Source organism: Plutella xylostella, chromosome 22, assembly GCF_932276165.1.
Source record: "Plutella xylostella chromosome 22, ilPluXylo3.1, whole genome shotgun sequence".
In the NCBI taxonomy this organism is placed as follows: domain Eukaryota; kingdom Metazoa; phylum Arthropoda; class Insecta; order Lepidoptera; family Plutellidae; genus Plutella; species Plutella xylostella.
Genome location: NC_064002.1, coordinates 4,728,515 through 4,742,284, shown reverse-complemented (window position 1 = coordinate 4,742,284; position 13,770 = coordinate 4,728,515). Strand labels below are relative to the sequence as shown.

General features: G+C 35.3%; 1 protein-coding gene across 1 annotated transcript; it reads right to left on the bottom strand.

Moving 5' to 3' along the window:
* Positions 1-8,415: 8,415 nt before the first annotated feature.
* On the bottom strand, positions 8,416-11,691 carry LOC105395570 (mucin-2). Its single transcript, XM_011567524.3, has 6 exons — positions 11,544-11,691; positions 10,920-11,108; positions 10,481-10,675; positions 10,203-10,397; positions 9,861-10,076; positions 8,416-9,779 (listed from the first exon to the last, which is right to left on the bottom strand). The coding sequence occupies exons 1-6, from the start codon at positions 11,599-11,601 to the stop codon at positions 8,464-8,466; spliced, it is 2,169 nt and encodes a 722-aa protein (XP_011565826.3). The 5' UTR covers positions 11,602-11,691; the 3' UTR covers positions 8,416-8,463.
* Positions 11,692-13,770: the final 2,079 nt, after the last annotated feature.

Sequence of the window (13,770 nt, the reverse complement as noted above, 5' to 3'; positions counted from 1 at the left end):
ATTTATAATTAGGGTCATTGAGGCGATTGGCGACCATAAGAGTTTCAACTGTATTCTATTCTAAATAAAATTTACTAAGTTTTGAATAAGATAGGAAAATATTTTCATAGTACATGAGTTACTTACTACCGATAAATAAATTGAAATGACTTCTTATCAGCTTGGGTAAAGGAAAGCAGTTGCTGAATTGGATTCTTCTTACAAACTTACCAATATACTATATACAGGAGGAGATGATGACAGTTAGTTATTAATAAGTAATGTTGAGCTTGACTGTGATGAAGTTAATTAGAGGCAGGGAAACCACCTCGAACAACTTGTAGGTACCATGGTAGATACAAGCCAGCATCGATAAAATATTAATTGTCACATAACTCTGAGATCTACAATATAGAGATACATTTGAGTGATTGCTCTTGACACAAGCTGAAATGGGAGATAATAATTATATTTTAATTATGTCCATTATTGGAAAACATTGTACTGTGACGATATACATGAGTAGACTCAGGAAATATCCGTGTCGAATAAAATATGTATAAGTAGACTCAGGAAATATCCGTGTCGAAAATACAAGAGTAGGCTCAGGAACTATCCGTGCCGAATTACTATTACACATTATTGATACATAAGTAGACTCAGGAAATATCCGTGTCGAATAAATGTATAAGTAGACTCAGGGAATATCCGTGTCGAAAATACAAGAGTAGGCTCAGGAACTATCCGTGCCGAATAACTATTACATATTATGGATACAGAAGTAGGCTCAGGAACTATCCGTGCCGAATTACTATTACACATTATTGATACATAAGTAGACTCAGGAAATATCCGTGTCGAATAAATGTATAAGTAGACTCAGGGAATATCCGTGTCGAAAATACAAGAGTAGGCTCAGGAACTATCCGTGCCGAATAACTATTACATATTATGGATACAGAAGTAGACTCAGGAAATATCCGTGTCGAATAAATGCTTAAGTAGGCTCAGGAGATATCCGTGCCGAATTGTGAAGCTGAATAAAATATTATTAACATCGTCTGGATCCCAATCAATAGATCCTTTCCTAGGGACTGACTGACAAAAAAAAAAACAGTTTGAATAGAGCCAGTGGGCTAGAGAAGGTAGATGGGTCTGGTGGACGGATCTGGTCGTCCTTCATAGGGTGTGCGAGGCGGGGCGCACCTTCTATTCAAATTAAAAAACCCTTTTTATATATATATAATATATACTTTTAAATCACTCTCAATTATGTATATTTTTAAGAAATAACTATTGCTTGAGCTTTGTTCTGTTGTCCTAAAAATTAGATAAACTAGGGATTATGAACTAGGGTTCTAGGGATTAGTGCTAGGGTAGGGATTCTCTCAACCTCCTAAAAGAACTTGAGTTACTTCGGCAATGTAGAGTCCTAACCGCTAGACTAGACGATCACGTATTGGCCAAACGAATAATGCAAAACACGTATACCGTTACAAAACTTCTCTTCAGTTCCGTTCCAATTTATGTAGGGCGAAAAAAATACGTCTCAAATAGGTAGGTTAGAGTCCGAAGCGTCACTACAGAAGGGGGATATTACAACTTACCTACAGACGAATTGAGAACCTAATCCTTTTTTCGAAGCCAGTTAAAAACTTAATGCACTTCATAAAGTTTACGCCATAAATACCCACATACAAGGGCAATTACACTCCAACAACATGTATCGGAACCAATCCGTTTATTTTGGATTCAATGTCATAAATTCTGTATCCTCTAAGCCCAGCAGCCTATTTGCAATTGAAAGCATTCTCTATAACGGGATATGTCCGGACTTTTATGCCCAACTTTATACAGTGCCGGGAAAACAAAAGTACCTATTCGCGTTTGTACCCCTACAATAGAAAGGGCATAGAGGCGAATTTATTGGCAGTAACTGTTATAACTGGAATGAAAATCTATTAGGTGTTCCGGCGGCGCGCGGTTCTTTCATTGTGCGGACACAAAACTGCGAAGTAAGCTTTATCTTTGAGTATTTCATTATAACAGTTATGTTTGAGTATGTAATTTAAAACACTCGCGAGCAATAAAAAAGTTCCAGTGACAATAGCAGCAAATTAATCTTATACGACAAATACTAGCCTGTCTGAAATATTGAAGTGTATTTAACAGCGCATTAGGTTTACTAACTAAAATGTTAAATATTTTGATCAAATGTTAAATTAACTATAGCTAATTTAAATATTATAGCATTCTGTAAGCGAAACTATTTCGTTGCTCACGAGTGGATAAATGCTCGAGTTCAACCTATAAATTATAATATATTTTCTAATTTATGTACCTAGCTAGCGAATGTATTATTGTGCATGTTACATGATACTATGATTGGAATAGAATACCTGGATCATGTAATAAATTCTCAATCCAAATACAACAAACAATGTAACGTATCATTTTCCGCAAAATGGCTCAGAATGCTATCGTTTTATTTGCCTATCAAAATATTATAGCAGTAAAATGTAAACGGATATGGTTAAAAGTGTTCCCTTTATGTCGGCAATACAATTTCATGACATACATAAAAGTGTTGTTTATCCTTATTACGCTGTTGGTGTATATACCTCAACTTATATTAGGTAAATACAATATTAAATAGTATTACCTGTTATATTAATATTCTGCGTCCTGAGAATGAAAATCTTACAGGTTTGTTGACCTTGTAGAGTCAGGTAACGCTAACACAAACCCATGGTCACCTTGAATAAAATTTATAAAAGTACAAAATAAATTAGGAAATTTCATGACTAATTCTATTAAATTATACCTAAAACATATCTAATCAAGTGACCTTAACAACCTTGCCGTAAATAAATAATTTTCCCGGCTGAATGTTTTTTTTTCCATAATCAACATAAAGTACCTTGTCAATTGGGAGTCGTTCTGTAAAAGTTATTTATTGCCCCCAAAGGCCCAGCGAAGCGCTTCGAATCAGAATGCCGTTTTACAGGCTTTACCTCATTTGGTTTTGGTTATTTTTGAAACTTATTACTCTTTTTAGGGTTCCGTAGCCAAAATGGCAAAAACGGAACCCTTATAGTTTCGTCATGTCCGTCTGTCCGTCTGTCCGTCTGTCCGTCTGTCACAGCCGATTTACTCGGAAACTATAAGTACTACAGTGATGAAATTTGATGGGAATATGTGTTGTATGAACCGCTACAAAAATATGACACTAAATAGTAAAAAAAAGAATTGGGGGTGGGGCCCCCCATACATGTAACTGAGGGATGAAATTTTTTTTTTCGATGTACATACCCGTGTGGGGTATCAATGGAAAGGTCTTTTAAAATGATATAAAGTTTTCTAAAAAACATTTTTCTTAAAGTGAACGGTTTTTGAGATATCAGCTCTCAAAGTCGTAAAAAGTATGTCCCCCCCCCCTCTATTTTTATAACTACGAGTATAAAATTCTAAAAAAAATAGAGGTGATGCATGCTAATTAACTCTTTCAACGATTTTTGGTTTGATCAAAGTATCTCTTATAGTTTTTGAGATAGGTTGATTTAACTGTAATTTTGGTTAAGTTATTGTGCTTACACTGAAAACGATGTTTGCTGCTACGGAACCCTTTGTGCGCGAGCCCGACTCGCACTTGGCCGGTTTTTTCTATTTATATCCTCCATTTTTTTTCTTCAAACTTAGGGTTGCCTACGAGATAGCTTAGTGATACCGATATTCTGATGAGCTGTTAAGTGTACTGCAATATTGCAGACGGCTTCATCAAGCTAGTCTTTTCCGTTTGGGAGTATAATTTGGTGCCATTGTCACTGGCACTTTTTCATTGCTAGTGAGTGTATATACATTTACATGTTATATTTAATAATATACATATTTATATTTAGTATAGCTGTTCCCGCGCGCTTCGCTTCGCCTTAAAAAGTTTTCCCGTGGGAATTCCGGGATAAAAAGTAGCCTTTGTTCTTTCCCGGGGTCTAGACTGTATGTATACCAAATTTCATTCAAATCCGTTTAGTAGTTTTGGCGTGAAAGAGTAACAGACAGACAGACAGACAGACACAGTTACTTTCGCATTTAAAGAATAGAATAGAATAGAATAGAAAAACTTTATTCGACACAAAAACAACAACATGGACAGTAAAACAGGTAACAAAAATACTTAATTACTAGAAAAATAAATATTAATAAATTAGTAGGTAGGGTACACTAGGTGCTAGTTGCTGCTCAGTGTCGAAAAGGACTCCAGACTCAGCATGTGCTATAATCCCGGGGACTATAGCGCTGGTTTTCAGCTGGATCCTTTGCGAACGGAACGCCGTAGATTAGGAGTGCGATCGTTTGAATTAACCAATTACAAAGCATACAACAAAAAATAAACAAACAAGTAAGTGAACAAACAATTTATAATATTAGTTAGGATTAGGATTAGGATGTAGGTCTATCTATGTATTTGTGTAAATATATCAGCTCCCCGACAGCTATAACACAGGTTCTGCCTAGCTTGGGCTCGGATGGCCGTGCGTGAGATGTCCCCACATATTATTATTATTATTTCGGTACATTTCCGAGCGTGCTATATTACTCCGCTCTCTGCGCAAGTCGGCTGTGCGGTTGCACCAGCTAAAGCCCTCTGAAGATGCTTCAGAGCTGTGCCAACTTGTTTTCGGGTTTTGTTTTTCGCTGTCACTTAGCTGCAAAGTGCTCGGACTTTTTATACTAAAGCTTACTAAGCTGCAGTTTAAATTAAAAACATTAATGAAGAACCCCTGGGACGTTGTTAGCTGTAATGAACACTTTGTTTGCTGAATTTTATTCACTTTTTTTTTATCAAGGCAGGTATATTATCAGTGTATTTATATCTTAGAATTAGATTATAGTTTAACATAATACACTCGCCATGAATGAAGATGTTTCTCACTGGAACTTTTTCATTGCTCGCGAGAATATTATTATTACATACTTGATAAAATGGTTCATATCGTGAGGGAACCCATTGAAAGCAACGTTTTATGCTAATGTTTCCCCACCCTTAGTAGGTACATGAGTGTCGGAATGGTTGGCTCTCTTTTAGCTAATATTCCACAAAAAGACGAAGGTCAAGCTTAAAGAGAAATAAAGAAGGTAGAATAAATCACGGTGTTTTCCTTCTACTACACGATAAGGAAAAGTTGTGAAGTAATTTGTAGTTACAGTTGAGAGGTTTCGTGGTATATTGTAATCTACCAAGATTTTAGTTTTATATTTAGTTTGTAGGAACTGAGTTATAATTCAGTGGATAAAAGTGGGGGTCTCTCTATAAAATATAATGAAAAACTAAGTTTCGGAGCGCTGCTATGTGAGCATCGACTCTATGTCGTTGTAATAAACGTGCCAATTGCATGACAGCTTTTCGTTAGTATATATTAACCACAAATTAAACCTCCTGATCCGATGTTTCCGAGTGTTGTAAGGGCTCATTTTCGTCCTAAAAAGATATTATTAGATTAAGGGCGGATTCGACCAACGTCGAGTAACATTTTACTCACGAGTAAAGTACCAGTTACTCGCGAGTAAGCAGATTTTGCATTCTACCAAACCTGAAACCAAGATAAGTAGCTTATCCCAAGAATAAAATGTTATACCGCCAAAATTTACCGTGTAACGAGCTTATCCGAGAGTAATTTTGTAATGGCGGCAGCACATCAGCTGATTAGAAAACCGTCATAATGACATATAAACACATCTGTCAAATCATAATTTTGTGTTGTGTGTGATGAATTTATAGAAATTGTTATAAATTTTATTGTGTTATTGTGTTGTTATGACATCTCATTTTACTGTATTGTTTTTAAAATTATAATTCGTATTAAATTATTGATTGTGTATAGTACCTAGATATTATATTTAAAAATTTGTACTACACCCTAAGGGTAAAATAACATTGTAAGTACTTTAAATGCATAAACCAATGTTAACATCTTATGCGACATGTTGTTTATGGTATTAAATAAATGAAATGAAAATGAATGAAATAAACAAAAGTACGTTAAAAGGCAAATCCTCAGAATAACAACAGAGAATAAAATATTAAAACATAAACAATTTGATACTTTTATAATCCATTCAAACTAAGTTGGCATGTCATTTCTATTGCATGCTTTGAAACGCAACTATTTTTATTTTAGTTGCATTACAGTTTCGTTCCTCGTTCATTCAATTTAATCATAGTATAACTTGGTAGAATGCAAATGTACTTATCCTAGATATTTACTCGCGTATAATTTTAATTCCGGTATAGTTATTCTCGTGTAACGTGATGTTTGGACGAATTCACCCTAAAGTGTCAAACTGACATTTTCAATAAAGATCACAAACTGGTTATGCAGATTTTATCTGAATTTATCGGTGAGTTTAGTCTCAATTGTTTAACTTTGTACATAATTATATACCTAGTAGTATTTTATAGCTCTAAATAGGAAAAGCAGTTAATTAATTCTCTTAGTAGGGAAAGCTTTATATTATTAGTAAAAACGGCAAGTTTACTAGTTAATTATTCAATGTTTTACTTCAATTAGTCGTATGGCCGACCGTAATTAAGTAAAGACCTTTTCTACGAATAAAATAGTAAAGTAGTGGCATTATTTCAATGGACAAATTTTTGTCGGTTTCTTTGAAGGACAACATAAAAGAATTGGGAATTGGTAAGAATAATCACGTAACATACAATGCTGGTTCTTAAAATCTGCGAGCTGAAGTAAATTCAATTTTTTTTCAAATTCAATTTCAAATTCAAATTCAAATTCAATTGGGCAGGCCATAAATGCCGAAGATGCGATGTCTGGTGTAGTTAACGTGTTCTCGAGAGGAGACTACGAACTGGCAAGCGTAGCGTGGCAAGACCTGCGGCCCGCTGGACCGACGACCTCAGGCAAGTATCCGGTAGTGGGTGGATAAAGGCATGCGCAGACGAGGTATTTTATCTCCAAGTCAGTTATCCATAGATAATAATAGCTCTTATAAAAATTTGAACATCGTTAGGTATCCCGTCATTTATAGGAGATTTATATAGACGGACCAAAGTGTTCTGCCGAAAACAGAATGTTCTGGCGCTCCTTGGCAGAGGCCTATGTCCAGTAGTGGATGATTACGGGCTGATGACGATGACATACCAGGCTATTAGTATTTAAAAAGAAAACAGAATATTTGTTATGTGATTTTCATTAACACCTCTATAATGGCATATGCCTGAATCACTAACGCTGAGTTCAGTGGGGTTACCACCACCGCACATTAGCTAAGCAGCGTCGCTCGCTTGTAAAATCTGACGTAACATTTACGGATCTGACAGATGTTTGAAAGGCGTGCGAAGCTATGTACTTATGGATTGTTATTTGTGATTGTGTCGATGGTGGTACGGTAGCAGGAAGGAACTTTAAGCTAATGTAATTAAATCTATGTCTGTCTGTTTCTGTCCGTATACCTACTATCAAAGCAGGGCAGCAATATATTTAAGGTCGACATTAGCATAACGTTCTTTTCTGCAACTCAACGTGAGCAAATTAAATTTCAATCAATATGACAATATGAAAAAAAAAACAATGACAGAAAACGTGTGTACATAACACTATCTGTAACAACCAATTAAGTATTCTATGCCCACCACTCTAAGCCAGACGACAAACATTGACATAAAGGCAATCTCATTACAGCACTGCATAAAAGAACTATAAACTGAAAAACGGAATTAATTAAGTTGATGTGTGTTTTAAACTGGGCACACGGGAGTTATAAATTTGTGTGGCAAAGTCACGAGCCCCTTCGAATTATGTATTCACAAGAATTTACTGACGCTACCTACAGTGCGCGTGAGCTCGCTACGCCAGGATTAATAGCTCTATTAAGAAACTGAATACTCAGCCAGAACTGCACTCGGCATTTTTATGAATTTTTGGTGAGAAAAATACCGCGGGCAGTTTTGGCGATGCTCTGTTAGTGAGGGTGTAATGTTTATTTACGAATACAGTTGAGAACAAAAGGAAGGGTCCAAATTATTGAAAATTATATCTAAAGCTAGAGATAATCTAATAGATTGATAATATTAATTTAGTCGTAAAACTGAAACAACATGACTTAGTAGGTTTTAGTCGTAGATTAATAAAATGTTACACATGAATCATGCCAAAGATTAGGCATTTATGGGTTCATTAATATTTTATGGTGGTTACTTTTTATCCGTTTATGGCAGCGAACACGGTAAAACAATTATAAATTTAATATTACGTTTATCAATTCGGATATATAATTCCTTTTTTTTACTTTTAATTTAAAACTATTGCTTATTACAATGTAAAATTAATGACAAATATACTTTTTTATGTATAGGGTAGAATTTGCAAAAAAAAGCAATGCACATTGAAGAAAGTAAAAAAATAAAAACAAATAATTTATGAATTGGCATTTAATTAATTCATATTGTTGTAAACTTTATCATTAACAGTCACATTCCGGAATGCATTTTAGGCTCTGCGATCTTACATAGCCCTGTTTGCAAACGCATCCTGCCTCACACTCGTTGTTTTTTGAATCATTTGGGCATATCAACTCTTTCCCTACCTCGGAACAGGTCTGTGGTCGACACACAGTATTTGCACATTCCATATATTCCTCATTTTCTTCGCAAGTTGTACAAGGTGTGGTTCTCACCGTTGGAGCTGTGGTGGGTTTTGCAGTAGGTCTTATGGTTGTAAGAGCTGCGGTTGGTTTTGCAGTAGGCCTTGGAGTTGTAGTGGCTACGGTTGGTTTTGCAGTAGATCTTGCAGTTGTGGGAGCTACGGTTGGTTTGGCAGTAGGTCTCACGGTTGTAGTAGCTACGGTTGGTTTCACAGTAGATCTTGTGGTTGTGGTGGCTACGGTTGGTTTTGCAGTAGGTCTTTTGGTTGTAGTAGCTACGGTTGGTTTTGCAGTAGGCTTCACGGTTGGTTTTACAGGAGATCTTACAGTAGTGGGAGCTACGGTTGGTTTTGCAGTAGGTCTTTTGGTTGTAGAAGGTCCGGTTGGTTTTGTAGTAGGTCTTATAGTTGAAGGAGGTCTGGTTGGTTTTGGAGTAGGTTTACCTGTTGGCTTAAGTTTTGTTGTGGCCTTTGTTGTAGGTTTTTGGGTTGGTTTTGAAGTAGGTTTTATGGTTGACTTTGTTGGTTTTGAAGTAGAAGCTACAGTTGGTTTTGATGTGGTATTGATTCGAGTAGTAGATCTTGAGGTTGGGTTAGTTGGGCGTTTAGTGGTAGTAGGAGGTGGACGTGTTATTGGACGAGAAGTACTACTTGGAGATTTTGTAGAAAATGATGAACTAATAGTTGTTTTTGGACTGGATGAACCAGGACGGGTAGCAGTTACAGAGGTAGAAGCTGTAGACCCAGTGGGTTGTAGAGTTGATTGTGTTGAAGGTATACTTGTTGCATTCGTACTGGGTACATTCGTTGTACTAGTTGTTGATTGGGATATAGACGAGGAATTAGCTTTTGTTTGCTCAGATGGCTGAGAATTAGTTGTTGATGATTCAGTTATGTTACTAGCTGGAGACGAAGCATTAGCAGTAGTTATTTTCGAGGTAGTGCTTCCTGGATCTGAACTTGCTTTTGTTGTTGAAGACGTTGATGTTTCTATTGAAGGAGAACTAGCGTTATTCCGTGGATCAGAACTTGTTGTATTGATTGAATTTGAAGAAGAACTAGAAGGGGTTGTAGGTGGGCTTGTGACATTTGGAGATGAATTCGAAGATCCACTAGATACGGTAGTTGTAGTTGAAGCTGAAACATATTATTATTATTAATTAAAATTATATTTGGGTAAAAAAAACATACAGAGCAAATACGATAAATATAGCATACCATTGGTTTTTTCACATTTGTCTTCCAGTACGCATTGGCCATTGTTATTGCGCAAATAATATTTCGCACAAACACAACCAGATGTGCAGTTTTCTCGAGGTACACCAACGCAAGTGATTGGTTTTCCTCTATCAACGCAATACTCAGGTTGGCAAATTGCATTAGAGCATGCTGAATATTCTTCATTTAATCCACAGGTTGGTATACTTCCATCCGCTAAAAGTGATGTAATACATAAATAATGTTAACATTTATTAAAGCTTACTGACTTAGGTTCTGAGTAGCTCACACACGAGATATCGAGTTTAAGCTAAGCGCTATTAAGTAATTAACAAATTTTACCTTCGCAACCACTTTCAGGTATACAGCTTCCATTCCGTGCCCTCAAATAGTTGTTCTTACAAATGCAGCTTCTCACGCACTTATTCTTAGTTATTTCTGTGCAACTCAATTTTAAACCCCTCTGTGTACAATTTTGTAATCGACACACAGAATTTGAACACGTTGAGAATTCTTCATTCACACCACATTGTTCCGCTAAAAAAAAGTTTTTTTTTAGACACTATGTAGATTTTAATATTCAGTATTTATGTCGTTCTCTACTATCCCCAATTACTAACCATTGCACTGTGCCTCAGTAATACAAATTCCATCCGCAGATCTCAAATAGCCAGATTTACAAACACAGCCAATACTGCAACATTTTTGTTCAAAATCGCCATCACATTTAAAAGATTTTCCTTTATCTATACAATTTTGCCGACACAGGTTGTTCTTACAAGAGGAAATTTCTTCGTTAATATCGCAAATTCCAGCTGAAAACGTGTTGCAAATTTGATGTAAGCATTTACATAATTATTATCACCGATACATAAAAGATAGATGAGGTAGCAAAGGCTTACCTCTTCTAAGAATAATTAGATAACTTATAAATACATTATTTTACAGTAATTTTAAGGGATAAAATACTTATATTTATACATGATAAATGATTAAATAGAAGAAAAAGCAAAAGGAATATGCATATTATAATCATCGATTAACGAGAAAACAACTTACTACAATTTTCTGGGGAAACACATTTCCTTGTCACTTGGTCGTAGTAAAAGCCAACTTTACAGTCACACCCATTAATTTTGCATTTCTTGGAACAGTAGTCCCTTTTGAAGGGTCTGACCAGGTCATCACAGAGCCGGTTGCAGTTGTCTCCACATCCACTGATGCCATTTGGATCACCATTGCAATAACCTTAAACAAATTGATAATACTTCACATCATCATCACGACCCATCACGTCCCCACTGCAGGGCATGGGTCTCCTTCCAATAAAAGAAGGGGTTTAGGCCTAGTCCACCACGCTGGCCTAGTGCGGGATGGTGGACGATAATACTTCAATTAAGTACAATTACGTTACCTTCCCTATCTTTTGAATATAAAATTAGGTACAGTTTGAAGTAATGAAAGTAACCAACTGTTATTGGAATTGATGAAACTATATGCTTAATAAAAGAAAAATTATTATAATATGTGCCTATAATATTATAAGAGATTTAATTATAAATTTAAAGATGAACAGAGAAATGCACAAAATACAAAAATAAAAGCCTTTGTTTATTAAAGTTCCTAAACATATTTTATATACTTAATTATTATGTAGGTACTTTAATAATGTTATAAAATTACCCAAACACAAATTTATCTTAGTTGCAAGAGTCAATAGAACCAAAAACGACGTCCACATGGCAAGCGGATAACTAAATAACTAGATTTTTTCTTCGTACTTTATGAAATAAACGTGATTTGACTAGATACTAAAACAAAGAACATAGGTATTTAGCAGCAAAGATATACTGTTAAAATGTATGTTTTGCTACTCATTTTATTAAAATATCAGGTACTTATGTAAAAAGATTTCAAATGAAATGATTTGAACTTAAATTTCGACAATTAAATAAGTAAATAATTATGGATGGTAAATTGTAAACGATGCATCGTTATAATTATTTATTTATTTATTTAAGCAAACCTAAAATACATTTATGTTACAAATGAATAGTGCGTATAGTAGGTAGGATAGTAAATTCTGGTATACTCGTAGTTTCAACCAAAAGCGCAACGATGTTTTATAAGTGTTGATGTAGTTGTAATTTAACTTTTTATGTAAAGATAGGAGATAAAAAGGCGATCCAGTAAAAAATATACAGAAACGAGATGTATAAAAAACATGTCTCATATATTAATTTCTATCGTTCACGATTTTCTAAAAGTATTCATAAATGTGTTTAACTACAATTTACACGTGTAAGAAAAAGATAATGCCTACTAGTTGTTAATAAGAACAATAAAGATGTAATGTACGTAGGTATTTAATACAAACAAAATAAAAAAAACTTGAAGTTGAAGATTATCGATATAAAATACAGTTATCAAAAAAACACAATAAAAATCGATTTATACGCAACATTGGGAACGGAATCATTAAAATATATGACCCAAAGGACGATTTTCAGTACGGGCGTGCGTACCATATTTTCCGCTGGCTGAAATACTTTCAGAAAAGTCAACTTTATTGCAACGGTACAGGTATCATAATTGAATTTTTTTAATACTTTTCATGTTATGGTAAAAATGCAGGGAATAATAAAGAATGACTTGTTTCAAAATGAAGCATAAATCCACTAAATGGCATTTGTTAGCAAAAGTGAACATTGTTTAAAGCCGTATCGGATTTTTTGTGGGAGAATATTCCCATTTGTCACGGTTTTATAAAATTTATTATTTGGTTGTTTTACGATGCGTAGGTTAAAATCTTGATAATTACATCGCGATTACCATCAGCATTAAGTCTACACAATAATTTTAAAAGTGGTTTGTACCTACTAAAATGATATCCCTATCTATATATTCAGAAAGTATAAATAACAACTAGGTACACAGTAAATGTTGCTCTAAAAGAGATTTTAAATAAAGTTATTGTTCAATCAAGAGGGATAAGCATCACGCCTAACATACATAGACAAATAAGAATATATGCTTAGCAAAGATTCAAGTCTTTAGAATTAGAATAAGCAAATGCTCAGAGTCAAGCCAGCGCTTGCATTCGGTACATTACCAGGAGATTAATGACGTCATCTTGTCTACTGGCTAGAACAATCACGGGAATAAGCACACCACCATTTCTCATGGCTTCCAGTCTAACCTAACTCTACGATTAATATTTCATTCACGAGACGGGATAAGAAAAGGCACCGGTTAAGTTTTTACGGTTCACATTTAAATTCAAATTGGAAAGAATAATAATGAAGCCTTGTCACCGAGGCAAAGTCACTGTAATTAATTGTCCGGCGGCCATCGAAGAAAAACAACCACGTGGACCCACCACGGATGTTTCGATCTCGGTAATTTAAAACTAATTAGTCTGCAGCATGTTACCTGCGCCACAGAGCAAAAGAAAAGCTGCAAGCGCTCAAAAATGCGTGCTGGAAAATCTGAACAGCACTCATCAATTAAATATTTCTGGCCCATTAGCGCAGGTGGTGAGCAGCGTAATGGAAGCCATTAGAGCTGGCCAGCCAGTGGTCACTGCTCGATAATGTTATTGCTTATGTACAGTACAGTACAGGCGTACTGCTCAATATGTGCCCCCTAATACCTTGGCCATAGAGGCGACATACCCACGTCGAGAGTTCACCTCTAGTGGCATGTAGCAAGGCTAGTCATATTTGGAATCGATTGTGATACGATACCGGCCGCATAGATATGTGATCCTTGGGCGGTATAATTGATACATTAACCTCTATAGATTGGTATTGTCCAGGTTCATTGAAACGAAAACGAGTAAGAGTATATTATGTATAGTATATAAATGTATTTATTGTTTATGTCGTCAGTAACTACTTAAATTTATAGT

What these genes read in the sequence shown, in the direction of transcription:
- LOC105395570 (XM_011567524.3), bottom strand. Translation starts at nt 11,601, where the DNA reads ATGTGGACGTCGTTTTTGGTTCTATTGACTCTTGCAACTAAGATAAAT. An exon ending in TAAGATAAATTTGTGTTTGG is followed by an intron (nt 11,109 to 11,543) that starts GTAATTTTATAA and finishes AATTTGTTTAAG; the next exon opens with GTTATTGCAATGGTGATCCA. An exon ending in TGTTTCCCCAGAAAATTGTA is followed by an intron (nt 10,676 to 10,919) that starts GTAAGTTGTTTT and finishes ACACGTTTTCAG; the next exon opens with CTGGAATTTGCGATATTAAC.